Source organism: Loxodonta africana, chromosome 4 (assembly GCF_030014295.1).
Source record: "Loxodonta africana isolate mLoxAfr1 chromosome 4, mLoxAfr1.hap2, whole genome shotgun sequence".
In the NCBI taxonomy this organism is placed as follows: Eukaryota; Metazoa; Chordata; class Mammalia; order Proboscidea; family Elephantidae; genus Loxodonta; species Loxodonta africana.
Window position 1 is genome coordinate 26,666,408 of NC_087345.1, and position 14,735 is coordinate 26,681,142.

Genomic DNA, 14,735 nt, shown 5'->3' on the forward strand with positions numbered 1-14,735 from the left:
GGACAAAAATTCTGATTCCTCTATAAAACAAACAATAACACACATGAGGAACAGACTTCTTAGTTCAATCAAGTATATGAGGCCAATGGGCAACACCTGCCCAAAAACAAATAGGAGAAGGCAGGAAGGGACAGGAAAACCAGAGGAACGAAGATGCAGAACCCTGGGCGTACAGGGAAAGGGTGAGAGGGCAGACACATTGTGGGGATTGCAACCAATGTCACAAAACAATTAAGTGTATACATTTTTTAAATAAGAAACTAAATTTGTGCTGTAAACTTTCACCTAAAGCACAATAAAATTAGAAGAGAGAGAAGAGAACGCACACACAAAATTCTGTTTCCTTGAGACCACCAGTGGTAGGAAGAAGCTTGAGGAGTGGGAAGACCAGATCCTGCTGTTCGGTGGAGAAGCGCTTTCCACGCAGACACACTTCGATGTAGAAAGAAAGCTCTGAATTATAGGGACTGTGGGAGCATCCTCCCAACAACAGTACCTACCCTATCTCTGCGTGTGGGAAGTGTTAAGAATTCTCTTTTTGAGCTTCATTCTTTGTTATCCCCTCTCTGTTCTGTTCTGGTAAGTACGCTACTTACACTTTTTTTCCCTCTGCGTGCTTCCAGAAAGCTCCTTTAAAAAATCAGCATTTTCCTTGAGTGCTTCAGTCCAATTAGTTTGATGGAGCAGTTGAAGAATGTCTGATATGTTTACTAGCTCCAGTTTCTTGGGGATGGAGTTCACTTACTCCCATATCCCCCGTCTTAGTTCCTACCAGGGGCCTGTGTTTGGCTCCCTCTAAAGGCGACGAGGAGAATAACAACTTCTTGCTAGGCTGACTGGAGAAGACAGACACGTGGGGTCTCCCACGAGGCGGCATGGATTGCAAGGCAACCAGAAAAAAAAAAAAAAAATCTCTAGTGGCTCAGTGATTAAAGCGATCTGCGACTAATGGAAAGGTCGGCGTTGGAAACCACCAGCAGACTCTTCGGGAGAAAAATGTGGTCATCAGCTTCCACAGAGATTTACACCCCTGGAAACCCTATGGGGTCGCTACGAGTCAGAACGGATTGTATGGCAGTGGGTGGGATCTGGAGTCTTGAACTCAGTTCTCCTCTGGTGCTGCTTGCCGCACCTCCCCCTTGCAGGACACATCTGAGGAAGTTGCATTTTGATAGAGGGCTGGTTGTGTGCTCATTGAGCCTAGAGGACAATGTCTACGCATGAATTGGTTTTTACATATTCTCTGTGGTGTTCTTTATATACAAATACATACCTGTATATATAATGTGAATTTATAAATATAAATTACATATATTAAAAAATTAAGTGAGCACCACAAACCAGAAACCTTACACCAAAATAAATTCCAGAAGGATTACAGTCAAATGTAAGAAAATGAAGGAAAAAAAAAAAAAAAAGATCAGTAAATGCAGGCAAAGCAAGAAAGCAGAAGAATAAATCCTAAAGGAGAAAGTATTTGATAAATTACTCTAAATAAACATGTAAAGCTTCTATATATAAAACAAAACAAAATGAACAAACAAAAAAGGCCTCTGCAAAAACCAGAATCATAATTAAATGGCAAGTGATTAGCTGGGAAAATATTTGTGACATACATAACAACCAGAGGACTAATCCTAATACTCATAAAACGTCCCCCAAAATCAATAGGAAAACAATGAACACTTCAGTGAAAAAATGGACACAGATCCGGAGCAGTCCATCAAAGAACATTTTCAGTCCTTGTCTTAACATCACTGTATAGTTTCGATCCCACCCTCCTCTTTCAAACATTCTGGATCCTTGGTTTTACTGACACTCCTCTGGTTTTTCTCCCATCTCTCTGGCTGCTTCTTTGTGTTCTTTGTTAGTTCCTCTTCTACCTGGTCTCTAAGTGTTGGAGTTTCCTAAGGCCAAAGGCTCTTCTCTGGTCATACTATAATTTCATGTTAGCGTATTATCTCCCCCCTCATGTCTGTCAGTTTGTCGTACTGTGGGGGCTTGCATGTTGCTGTGATGCTGGAAGCTATGCCACTGGTAATCAAATGCCAGCAGGGTCACCCATGGTGGACAGGTTTCAGCTGAGCTTCCAGACTAAGGCAGACTAAGAAGAAGGACCTGGCGGTCTACTTCTAAAAGGAATTAGCCAGTGAAAATCTTATGAATAGCAGCGAAACATTGTCTGATATTGTGCCAGATGATAAGCCCCTCAGGTTGGAAGGCACTCAAAATATGACTGGGGAAGAGCTGCCTCCTCAAAGTCAATGATGTGGTTGGACTCAAGCTTTCGGGACCTTCATTTGCTGATGTGGCACGACTCAAAATGAGAACAAACAGCTGTAAACATCCATTAATAATAGGAACCTGGAATGTGTGAAGTATGAATCTAGGAAAATTGGAAATTGTAAAAAATGAAATGGAATGCATAAACATCAATATCCTAGGCATGAGTGAGCTGAAATGGACTGGTACTGGCCATTTTGAGTCAGACGATCATATGGTCTACTATGCCAGGAATGACAACTTGAAGAGGAATGGCATTGCGTTCATTGTCAAAAAGAACATTTCATGATCTATCCTGAAGTACAACACTATCAGTGATAGGATAATATCCATACATCTACAAGGAAGACCAGTTAATATGACTATTATTCAAATTTATGCACCAGCCACTAAGGCCAAAGATGAAGAAACTGAACATTTTTTTACCAACTTCTGCAGTCTAAAATTGATCGGACATGCCATCAGGATATATTGATAATTACTGGTGATTGGAATGTGGAAGTTGGAAACAAAGAAGAAGGATCAGTAGTTGGAAAATATGGCCTTGGTGATAGAAACGATGCTGGAGGTTGCATGATAGAATTTTGCAAGGCCAACAACTTCTTCATTGCAAATACTTTTTTTCACCAGCATAAACGGTGACTATACACATGGACCTTGCCAGATGGAATACACAGGGATCAAATTAACTACATCTGTGGAAAGAGACAATGGAAAAGCTCAATATCATCAGTCAGAACAAGGCCAGGGCCGACTGTAGAACAGACCATCAATTGCTCGTATACAAAACTGAAGAAAATCAGAGCAAGTCGAAGAGAGCCAAAGTATGACTTTGAGTATATCCTACCTGAATTTAGAGAACATCTCAAGAACAGATTTGATGCACTGAACACTAATGACTGAAGACCAGACGGGTTGTGGAATGATATGAAGAAAGCAAGAGGTCATTAAAAAGACAGGAAAGAAAGAAAAGACCAAAATGGACGTCAGAAGAGACTCTGAAACTTGCTCTTGAATGTCAAGTAGCTAAAGCAAAAGGAAGAAATGATGAAGGAAAAGAACTGAAGAGAAGATTCAAAGGGGCGCTCGAGAAGATAAAGTATTATAATGACATGCGCAAAGAGTTGGAGAAAGAAAACCAAAAGAGAAGAACACGCTCGGCATTCCTCAAGTCGAAAGAACTGAAGAAAAAATTCGAGTCTTGAGTTGCATTATCGAAGGATTCTACAGTTAAAATATTAAACAACACAGGAATCATCAAAAGAAGATCGAAGGAATACACAGAGTTACTACCCCAAAAAGAATTCATTGATGTTCAACTATTTCAGGAGGTAGCATATGATCAGGAACCGATGATACTGACGGAAGAAGTCCAAGCTGCATTGAAGGCATTGGCAAAAAACAAGGCTCCAAGAACTGACGGAATATCAATTGAGATGTTTCAACAAATGGATGCAGTGCTGGAAATGCACACTTGTCTACGCCAAGAAATTTGGAAGACAGCTACCTGGCTGACTGGAAGAGATTCATATTTATACCTAATCCCAAGAAAGGTGATCCAAACTGAATACAGAAATTATTGAACAGTATCATTAATATCACCAAAACCAAACCAAACCCAGTGCCGTCGAGTCGATTCCGACTCATAGTGACCCTATAGGACAGAGTAGAACTGCCCCGTAGAGCTTTCAAGGAGCACCTGGCAGAGTCAAACTGCCGACCTTTTGGTTAGCATCTGTAACACTGAATCACTACGCCACCAGCATTTCCCATTAATATCACACGCAAGTAAAATTTTGCTGAAGATCGATCAAAAGTGGCTGCAGCAATATATCAACAGGGAACTGCCAGAAATTCAAGTTGAATTCAGAAGAGGTCATGGAACCAGGGATATCATTGCTAATGTCAGATGGATCCTGGCTGAAAGCAGAGAATATCAGAAAGACGTTTACCTGCATTTTATTGACTATGCAAAGGCATTCAACTGTGTGGATCATAACGAATTATGGATAAAATTGTGAAGAATTGGAATTCCAGAACAATTAATTGTGCTCCTGAGGAACATGTACATAGATCAAGAGGCAGTTGTTCAAACAGAACAAGGGGATACTGCATGGTTTAAAGTTGGGAGAGGTGTGCGTCAGGGTTGTATTCTTTCACCATACCTATTCAATCTATATGCTAAGCAAATAATCTGAGAAGTTGGACTATATGAAGAAGAATGGGGCATCAGGATTGGTGGAAGATGTATTAATAACCTGCGTTATGCAAATGATACAACCTTGCTTGCTGAAAGTGAAGAGGACTTGAAGCACTTACTGATGGAGATCAAAGACCACAGCCTTCAGTACGGATTACACCTCAACATAAAGAAAACAGAAATCCTCACAATTGGACCAGTAAGGACCATCATGATAAACGGAGAAGAGATTGAAGTTTTCAAGGATTTCCTTTTACTTGGATCCACAATCAACAGCCATGGAAGCAGCAGTCAAGAAATCAAAAGACGCATTGCATTGGGCAAATCCGCTGCAAAAGACCTCTTTAATGTGTTTAAAAGCAAAGATGTCACCTTGAAGACTAAGGTACGCCTGACCCAAGCCATGGTGTTTTCAATCATTCAATCACCTCATATGTATGTGAAAACTGGATGAATAAGGAAGACTGAAAAAGAATTAATGCCTTTGAATTATGATGTTGGGAAAGAGTATTGAATATACCATGGACTACCAAAAGATGAACCAATCTGTCTTGGAAGAAGTACAACAGAATGCTTCTTAGAAGCAAGGATGGTGAGATTATGTCTCACATCCTTTGGACATGTTATCAGGAGGGACCAGTCCCTGGAGAAGTACATCAGTGAAAAAGAAGAAGACTCTCAATGAGATGGACTGACACAGTGGCTGCAACAATGGGCTCAAGTATAACAATGATTGTGAGGATGGTGTAGGACTGGGCAGTGTTTCATTCTGTTGTATGTAGGGTCACTATGAGTTAGACCTGACTCGATGCCACCTAACAACAACAACATATTATCTCTGCCTGTGGCTTCAGTGATGGTCTACATGCATGTGATTTACACATCAACTTCTCCAGCCCATGCTTCTCCTCTGAGCTCCAGATCCATGTATCCAACTCCCTGCTTAACTCTTCACTTGAGTAATGTCTAAAAAGCACTTCAAACCTGAAATGTCCAAAATTAAATTCATGAGCTTCCCTCCAAAATCAGATTCTGTTCTAGAGGACCAGTTCTCAGAGTACCACCTTGGAGTAATCGTCAACATTTTTCTTTCCTTTAAACAAAAACCCATTACCATCGAGTTGATTCTGACTCATGATGACCTTACATAGTCCAGTGTTACAGAGTAGCCTGCCCGATAGGGTTTTTTTGACTGTAATGTTTACAGAAGCAATTTGCCAGGCCTTTTTTCAGTGAAGCCACTGGATGGGTTTGAGCCATTAGGTTAGTAGTCAAGCATAAACCATTTGTACCACCCAGAGACCTTTTTCTCTCCTTTACCTGCTCCTGAAATACATTTCATCCCTGAGTCCTCACGTTTTTATATCCTAAATGTTTCTGAAACTTGTCCACTTGTCTTCGTCTTGACTATCACCGTTATACTTCTCTGAACTATCAACAGGGCTGCTATGTACTGTTGTTAAGGTTGTGTCCTACACAGGGCGCTGGGCTGTGGGAGCAAGTGGGATCTGAAATCCAGCGCACAATCTGTTTATCAATATATGTGCCCACATTCCTGAAGTCAACTCTTCAGACTGAAAGTGAAGAGGACTTGAAGCACTTACTGATGGAGATCAAAGACCACAGCCTTCAGTACGGATTCAGACAAAGATTAGACTGGACTGTAAGACATAAAATGATACTCATGAAGAGAGTGCTTCTTAGCTCAAGTAGATACATGAGACTAAATGGGCAGCTCCTGTCTGGAAGTGAGATGAGAAGGCAAAAAGGAACAGGAGCTGGTTGAATGGACACAGGAAATCCAGGGTGGAAAGGAGGAGTGTGCTGTCATAGGGAGAGCAACTAGTGTCACATAAAAATGTGTGTATGAATTTTTATATGAGAAACTAACTTGAACTGCAAACTTTCACTTAAAGCACAATAAAAAAAAAAAAAAAGATATGTGCCCAGGTGAGGGCCCATTAAAAAAAAAAAAACCCATTGCCATCAAGTCAATTCTAATTCATAGCAACCTTATAGGACAGAGCAGAACTGCCCCATAGGGTTTCCAAGGAGCGCCTGGTGGATTTGAACTGCCGACCTTTTGGTTAGCAGCCGTAGCTTTTAATCACTACACTACCAGGGTTTCCTAAGGTGAGGGCTGCAGTGCGTTTTTCTAATTTGCACAAAGATGCCATGTGGGCTAGTGGCAGCGCTACCATCTTCTTTTGCCTGGACTACAACTTCCTGTTCTCTCAGTGTCCACTTATGCTGTCTCTCTGATTTATTTTCCCTTGCCACCAGAAGGATGTTTCTGAATGACAGATTTGATCATGTTACCATTTGGCTTAAAATACATTATTCGTTTTCCATTGTTCCTAGAATAAACACCTTCTATAATTTGGCATCCATTGATACCACTCTTCTCAAGGTCACAATGACCTCTAGGTTGCCAAACTCAATGGCCACTCTTTTGTTCTTATCTGTTTGATTTCTAGCAGTATTTGATGGAGTTCACCACTCCTGGCTTCTGGAAACATTATATTTTCTTGACTTCCATGGCTCTAACACTTAGACTTTGCTGGCTGCTTCCTCTCAGTTTGCTTTGCTGGCTTTTCTGCCTCTCCTGCATTTCTAGATGTTGGAGGGCTTTAGGACTTGATCTTGGACCCGCTTTTCTCCTCTAACTACATCCACTCCTTAGGGCTTCTTATTCATTCCATGACTTTAAAATCACCTCTTTGCTGGCAACTCCCAACACATTAAAACTGACCATCAATATTTGTTGACTATGGAAAATGGAAAAGCAGGTGTTAAACATTATGTACAAGATGATCCCAATTTTGATTTTCAAAAAACGAATGTGTGTGTGTATGGGTACACGCAAAATATCAGCAGCATGTTATCAGAGATTATTATCTTTGATGCAATTATGGGTGTTTTTTTCTCTTCGTACCTTTCAATATTTTCCAGTTTTTCTGTGACATACACGTATTGGTTTTATAATGAGAAAAATTACTTTCTCATCTCTTCTAACTGGATGTTGCGCCAACTGAATGAAGGTGATGATGTGGTCAGTGGGAGGCAGATTTCATGAATTAAAGTTTCTTGGAGCACCACAGATCGTTGAGTTGAGAATTAAACTCAGTGATGGACATTATCCATTCTAACTTGAACCCTCGACAGGAATCTGGACCCAGTAATCTTCCTGGGATGCTCACTAGACCTGCCTGGGCAGAAGCCCATCCCTTCAGCATGCCTTCAGACGCACCTCATTTGCCTGCTCTGACCAGCTGCTCATGGTTCTCAGGATCCCATGATGCTTGGCTCTACCCTTCAGTTCTCATACTCACCTCAGGCCCTTTTCCTCAGATGGTCATTTTGGACAAATATTTTAGCCTCTGGCTGTCAGCACTCTCTCCCCATTGACTTTCTTTTAGTTTTTGCTCTCTGACTTAGATAACCATAGCCCTGGCTCAAACCCTACACCTACCCTCCTTCTCCCCTCCCTCACCACCTCTCTGTGGGGTTAAGGGCTTTGACCTTGTCTATCTGCTCATGACTTGTTCAGAGCCTAGAATGCTGCCTGAAGCAAGGTTGGTGCTCAATAAATATTTACTCCATGCATGAATGGTCATCCACAGAAAACCTGGCAAAAAGGAAGCAGGAGAACACTTCAGGTTGGGATGGCCTAGAGCGTGAGCAAAGGAAGGAAGAGAGGAACAAGGAATATATTTGTGTCAAACACATTAGATGCAATAGTTTGAAGTGTTACAAATGAACAAATGCTGAAGTTTAGATACTGGAACACATGAGAAGAGGAATTCTAAAAATGATGACTTTACAGTACTATGTATTTAATTGGGTATTCAAGTTAGAATTCTACATATTTTTGTTGTTGTTTTTAGGTGCCATCAAGTCGGTTCTGACTCATAATGACCTTATATACCTCAGAATGAAACACTGCCCGGTCCTGTACCATGCTCACAATCATTGTTGTGCTTGAGCCCATTGCTGCAGCCACTGTGTCAATCCATTTCATTAAGGGTCTTCTTCTTCTTCACTGACCCTCTATTTGACCAAGCATGATGTCCTTCTTCAGGGACTGAACCTTCCTGACAATATGTTCGAAATACGCAAGACTCAGTCTTGCCATCCTTGCTTCTAAGGAGCATTCTGTTTGTTCTTTTGGCAGTCCATGGTTTTTTCGATAGTCTTCGCCAGCACCACAGTTCAAAGGCGTCAGTTCTTCTTTGGTCTTCCTTATTCATTGTCCAGCTTTAGCATGCATACGACGCAATTGAAAATACCATGGCTTGGGTTAGGTGCACCTTAGTCTTTAAGGTGACACATATTTTTAATTGTATATAAAAAGATACATATGTGAGTGTGTGTGTATATATATATATATTCCTCTATTTTGTTCTTTTAACATTCTATTTTTTCTGTTAAAGCTAGCAATTCAAGATGGTTGCAACAGAGGGCAGAATTGTGTAAGAAATTTAAACACCTCTTCTTTGCCTGAAAAATCACTCCAAGATACAGATTACAGCAAAAATGTAGATTGAACCATAAAAATCCTCTTTTGACCCTCTAGTCTTTAGAATTTACATATCAAGTTTATTTAAGAGCATCATAGTTATTTTCCATTTCATAGCTAAAATATTTGGTCATATATGTAAACCTTATTAAAATAAAGTGCTAATCCATTGCGAGATGGAATGGATAATGTATTTAACTTCTCTATAAAAATTAAACAACAGGTACTCTTTGTTCCATTTCAAATATGCTTTAGGATTATTTGCTTTTCTTTTCATTCTAGTGCTGGAAAGCAGGGTTTTCGAGGTTACCACCATTGACAAATGCCGATTAATATTCTTTATTGCAAGATTTTTGAAGTGTATAGGCAAAATCAAGGAAGCAGAAGAGTTGTTTTTGAATGTTGAGGACATGTTAGTCCAGGTAAAGTGAGAAATAATTTTAAATCTCCCCAACTTTATCCCTTTTGTATTAGATATTTTTCAGATATCATCTACTTTTGTTCCTTTATAATTAAGTCCACAAATAATTAGAAGAATCAATTGGTTAAGTTCATCAGTGAGGAAGCCGTGATTTTAATCTATGCCCCAAAAGGTACATTAATGACAGCAACCAATAAATAGATGAAATATATATACATTTTCACTGATTTCAGTAGAGTTTGTGGCCCAAAGGTAGGTATAACCCAAAACAAAGCCATTTTAATTTTAAAACAGAGACCTTCAAATTTTAATACAACATCACCCTACCCCCCATCAACACACGTCTTTACAGAAGAAATTCCACCTAAGGGAATTTATAAAAATCAACATTGCAAGTACCTTTATGTCAGAAACCATCCTTATTGATCAACTTTTGTGTCTTCCACAGCATGTTAAAACCTGTAGGTGCTTAATAAACAGGAAAATGAATCAATAAATCAATTTGCATTTGAACTACCGTTGTACTCTTAGAAGGTAGCTTGGGGTAGTGAATAGAGCATGGGCTGTTTTCAGACTGGGCAGGATTTAAATCCCAGGTTTGCCACTTACTGCCTGTGTGACCTTGGCGAAGATTTTAATCTCTCCCAATGTGTTCCCACTTTTAAGGATTCTAGTAGCTATCTCATGGGGTTGTTGAGAGGACAAAGTAAGAAAGTGCATAAAGCACTTCACACAATGTGGCACATAGTGAGATCTTAAGTTGTTGTTAGTTGCTATTGAGTTGAGCTCAACAGAACAAAACATTGCCCAGTCCTGTGCCCTGTGCCATCTTCACAATTGTTGGCATGTGCTTGCCCATTGTTTCAGCCACCGTGTATTTGGGGGCTCATCTTCCAGCACAATATCAGATAATACTTTGTTGGGATCCACCGGGGTTTCACTGGCTAATTTTTAGAGTAGATCAGCAGGCTTTTCTTCCTAGTAAGATCCTAAGTACTGGTAGCTGTTTTGTTATTACTGTCTTTGGGTTATAAAGTCGTGAGGCATAGGTCAGAAATAATATGAAGAGTTTGATCTAAGCTATTTTGACCACTCTTAAGTCTTTCAGGGAGTAGAATGAGTAGGCTGTAGTAATCTCTGGTGTCTATTGTGGTTATGGAATGTCCCCTTACAAACTTTTTTTCATAAGGCCCACATTTTCTATCACTGATACATATCTATCTGAAAAGCACCAATTAGGTAATTATTGAGTCCTGATTGTAGTCATTCACTCAGCTAATGTTCATTGAGGGCCTCGCGTAGGCGAGCACTGCGCTGGGAGTTAGGGCGAAAGCAGCCAGCAAGGCAGGCTGTTTCTGCCCTCATGGAGCTTCCAGTCTAGCTGGAACTCAGCAGCTGCAGCACCTCAGTGATGAAACAATACCTGAGAAATACCTGTGGCGTGGTTGTGAATGGACCAGGCTGGCTTTGTAGGAGGCATTCCAAAGCTTAGACATTTAGAGAATTTCCCTCTTCAGAGTGCTCCTTCTAGAGGCATTGCTCTTATGATTCTGCTCTCAAAATATGTTTGCAACAGTTCTTTGGGACTAGCCGCCTTGGAGCCTATTAAAAGAATTTTCCTTAGGCTTTGACAGCATTTCCAAAAGAGCAATTCTAAAACTATTTTGGGCAATAACATTTTTAAGTATGTGCCTAACATTCTTGAAGGAAAAGATCTTATTTGCAATATATATATTTGTACCCTTTCTTCAGATAAGGTAGTTTTTTAAGTTAGTGCAGTGGCTTTTTAACTGGGAATGATTTTGCCCCTCAGGGGACATTTGGCAATACCTGGAGACATTTTTGATAGTAACAACTGGGGATGGTATGCTACTGGCATTTAGCAGGTAGATGACAGGAATGCTACTAAATATCTTACACAGCACAGGACAGTCCCCCCCAGCACAAGAGTTATCTGGCCCAAAATGTCAATAAAAAAAAAATTTTTTTTTTTTTTTTATAGTCACTATTAATTTGGGCTTTCTGTTACTTGCAACCATACTCCTAACCAATATCTGAGGGCAATCTTTCCAAGTAGATTTGATCTCAGTAAAGTCAAATTGGAGATCATTTTTGAATGTGAGGGGTGTGAGGAGCAGGGATGAGATCTGGAATAGCTGCTGAGAGCAGGGCACGTTTACATCAGACACTTGAGGGATGAGTTATAACAGGCCCAGGAATTCCAGACTACTCCTGACTGCCCCCAGGGCTGAGGAGATCAATATTTCAGAGTAGATGTAAACTGTTTATAGAACATCTATTGGAAATTTTGGGTCAAGCCAGAAAAGGTTAGTTTGATATGGAAGAGCATTTCAGTAGGTACAGTAGAATAGAAAGACTCAAAGTCTTTGGTTTCACACCAGGGAGCCAGGCTCAGTCAATACTTTCCTTGGCTAACATTATGGTATAGCATAAAGTATTGTATAACTAATGATGATAACGATACACTCCATTTGTATAGGGCATTATTAGTTACTAAATATATTCATTGTTGACAAAAATATAATATAATAATATTAAGTTTTCTGAAAGAAGATGTCATCAGTAGGGTAACTCATCCACTCTTGTTTCTTACATAGGGCTTTAAAAGCTTGTATCCACCCAGCGTATTCTTATACATTAATATGGTCCTGATAGAGGAGTGATTTAAGGTAATGAAGTTGAAGTACGACTGAAATAATTATGCTAGGCGAGTAAAAGGCATTTAAATTCAAGTCTCTAAGCAAAAATGTGTCAAGTGCAAAGTTAGCGGATCTTTTGTCACACTTGAATTCAAGGGTTCCATGGGAAGAGTTTTCATCTGCTCATTTGAATCCTGGATTCCATCACCTCTGGAACCTTTAACATACGCAAGACATCATTTTAAAATGTAATATTATTATTAATTAGCAACCCGTGAAACATTTTCCACAATTTACTTGGAATATTTCCCAATAAACATTTTTCTCTGGTTATTCCCCTATAACCGTTACTTTATAAATACTTAAAATTCCCCAACAAATAATACAGAGCGTGTAATCTTTCATAAGTTCATTATGAAATGCCCCCTCTAGGGTGGGTGTCTAGTGGATGTACATGTCCTAATGCCGTGTTTCCTCATGATGGTTTCCTTTGCATTTTATACAGAATCAGTCCCTGACAGAAATGCTTTTCATGGTACAGAATTCTATCGGAGAGCTGTATCTTGAAATAGGAATGACTCAGGAAGGGTTCCAGTATTTCCGGAAAGCATGGTCAAACCTGATGTACTTTTCACCCAGGGACTTAAAAAAGGACCAAAATTTGGTGAAGCAACAAGGTACGGTGGGCACGCACTCGAGAACTGACCTCTTGTGTTTCATAGAGTCTGACTCTTTCTGGGCTATTCCCATCCCATCCAGAAAAAAAGGAAAATGGATATGTATGCTTGATTTTTTTTATTGTGGTAAAAATACGTATAGGAAAATATTTGCCAATTCAACCATTTTTACATGTATAATTCAGTGACATGGATTACATTCATCATGTTGTGCAATGATTACCACTATCCTTTTCCAAATTATTTCACCACGGTTGACAGAAACTCAGCGCCCCTTAAACACTGACTCCTCCTTTCCCCCTTCCTCCCATCCCTGGTAACCACTAATAAGCTTTGGTCTCTATACTACCTGTATTGTATTAGTGGGGTCATATAGTATTTGTCCTTTTGTGACTGACCGTTTTCACCCAGCATAAAGTTTACAGTGTTCATCCATGTTGTGGCATGCATCAGGACTTCGCTTCTCTTTACGGGTGAATAATATTCCATTGTATGTGCGAACGACATTGTGTTTATACGTTCATCTGTTGGTGGACATTTAGGTCGTTTCCACTTTTGGCCGTTGTGAAGAGTGCTGCAATGAACATTGGTGTACAGGTTTCTGTTTGCGTTCCTGCTTTCAATTATTTTGGGTATATACCTAGCATTAGGATTGCTGGGTCATATGGTAGTTCTATATTTAACTTTTCGAGGAACTACAAAACCATTTCCACAGCAGCTGTACCATTTTGCTTCCCATCAGCAATGGATGAGGGTTCCTGTTTGCTTGATTTTTTTGGAGGGCTAGTGGATGTGTGAGGGTTGATCATAAAGCACTTCTCATTCTGTCAGGCCACTCTTTTAGAATGCCCAAGGCTGTTATGACACACCTTGAGAAAGGAAGCTTTGAGCAGTAAGAGTGCATCCATTCAGATCTCGACTCTGAAGCCGGCCTTTCTGGGTTCAAATCCCCTGTCTCCACTTACTACCTCTGTGCCTTTAGACACGTTACTTGACCTTTCTGGGTCCTAGTTTTCTAACTTGTAAAGTAGGGATAAAAATAACATCGACACACATTGTTGTGAGGACTGAAAGTGCTCATGTGAGAATGTAAAGCACACAGGACAGTGACTGCTACATAGTTAAGTGCTCATTGATGATAGCTGCTGTTAATGGTTAACGTTACCATTAATGTTGTTGTTGTTAGGTGCCGACAGGTCGGTTCCAACTCGTAGCCACCCTGTAGGACAGAGTGAAACTGCCCCATAGGGTTTTCTAGGAGTGGCTGGTAGATTTAAACTGCAGACCTTTTGGTTAGCAGCTGAGCTCTTAACCACCATGCCAGCAGGGCTATGGTAGTCTCCAGTATTTGATGCTTGGGGCATTTATGGTACCATTAATATAGTGTTCAGTGAATTAAGGTGTTGGACATTTAAACCTACTGATTTACAGTCAGACTAAAGAACTCTAGATTTATGTTGTACTTAAATGGCTATTTCAATTAGCTTTTGCTGCATTAACAAGTTACCCCATAACTCAGAGGCTTAAAACTACAACCATTTATTATTGCCCATGAGTGTATGGGTCAGTGGACAATTCCACTGAGCTGGGCTGGGCTCACCAGATTTGGTCTGGGTTCACTCAAGCGACTGAGGCCAGCTGGCAGGACCAATGGGGCTGGATGGGCTAAGAGGGCCTCACTTACATGTCTGGTGGTTGCCTGACTGGGCCATGTGTTGTTCATCACCGAGAGGTTAGTCTGGGCCTGTTCACCTGGTGGCTCCCGGGATTCCAAGAGGAAGAACAGAAGTTTAGGTCTAGGCTCACAACTGGCACAGTACCTCATTTTGCTTAAAGCACATCATGGGGCTTCATTTAAGGGGTAGAGAAAGAAACTGTACCTCTTGATGGGAAGAATTGCTTTGCAAAGGGGATTGGGTACAGGGGGTCATGGAATATTGTAGCCATTTTTACAATCTACCACCATAGCCTAAGA

General features: G+C 40.4%; 1 protein-coding gene across 1 annotated transcript in view; it reads left to right on the plus strand.

Annotated features, from left to right (window-relative positions):
• Positions 1-14,735, plus strand: part of LOC100666424 (putative tetratricopeptide repeat protein 41) — an 81,788-nt gene that overhangs the window by 42,347 nt on the left and 24,706 nt on the right. The window contains 2 exon segments of the mRNA XM_064283681.1: positions 9,285-9,424; positions 12,589-12,760. Coding sequence (XP_064139751.1) covers positions 9,285-9,424; positions 12,589-12,760 — 312 coding nt within the window.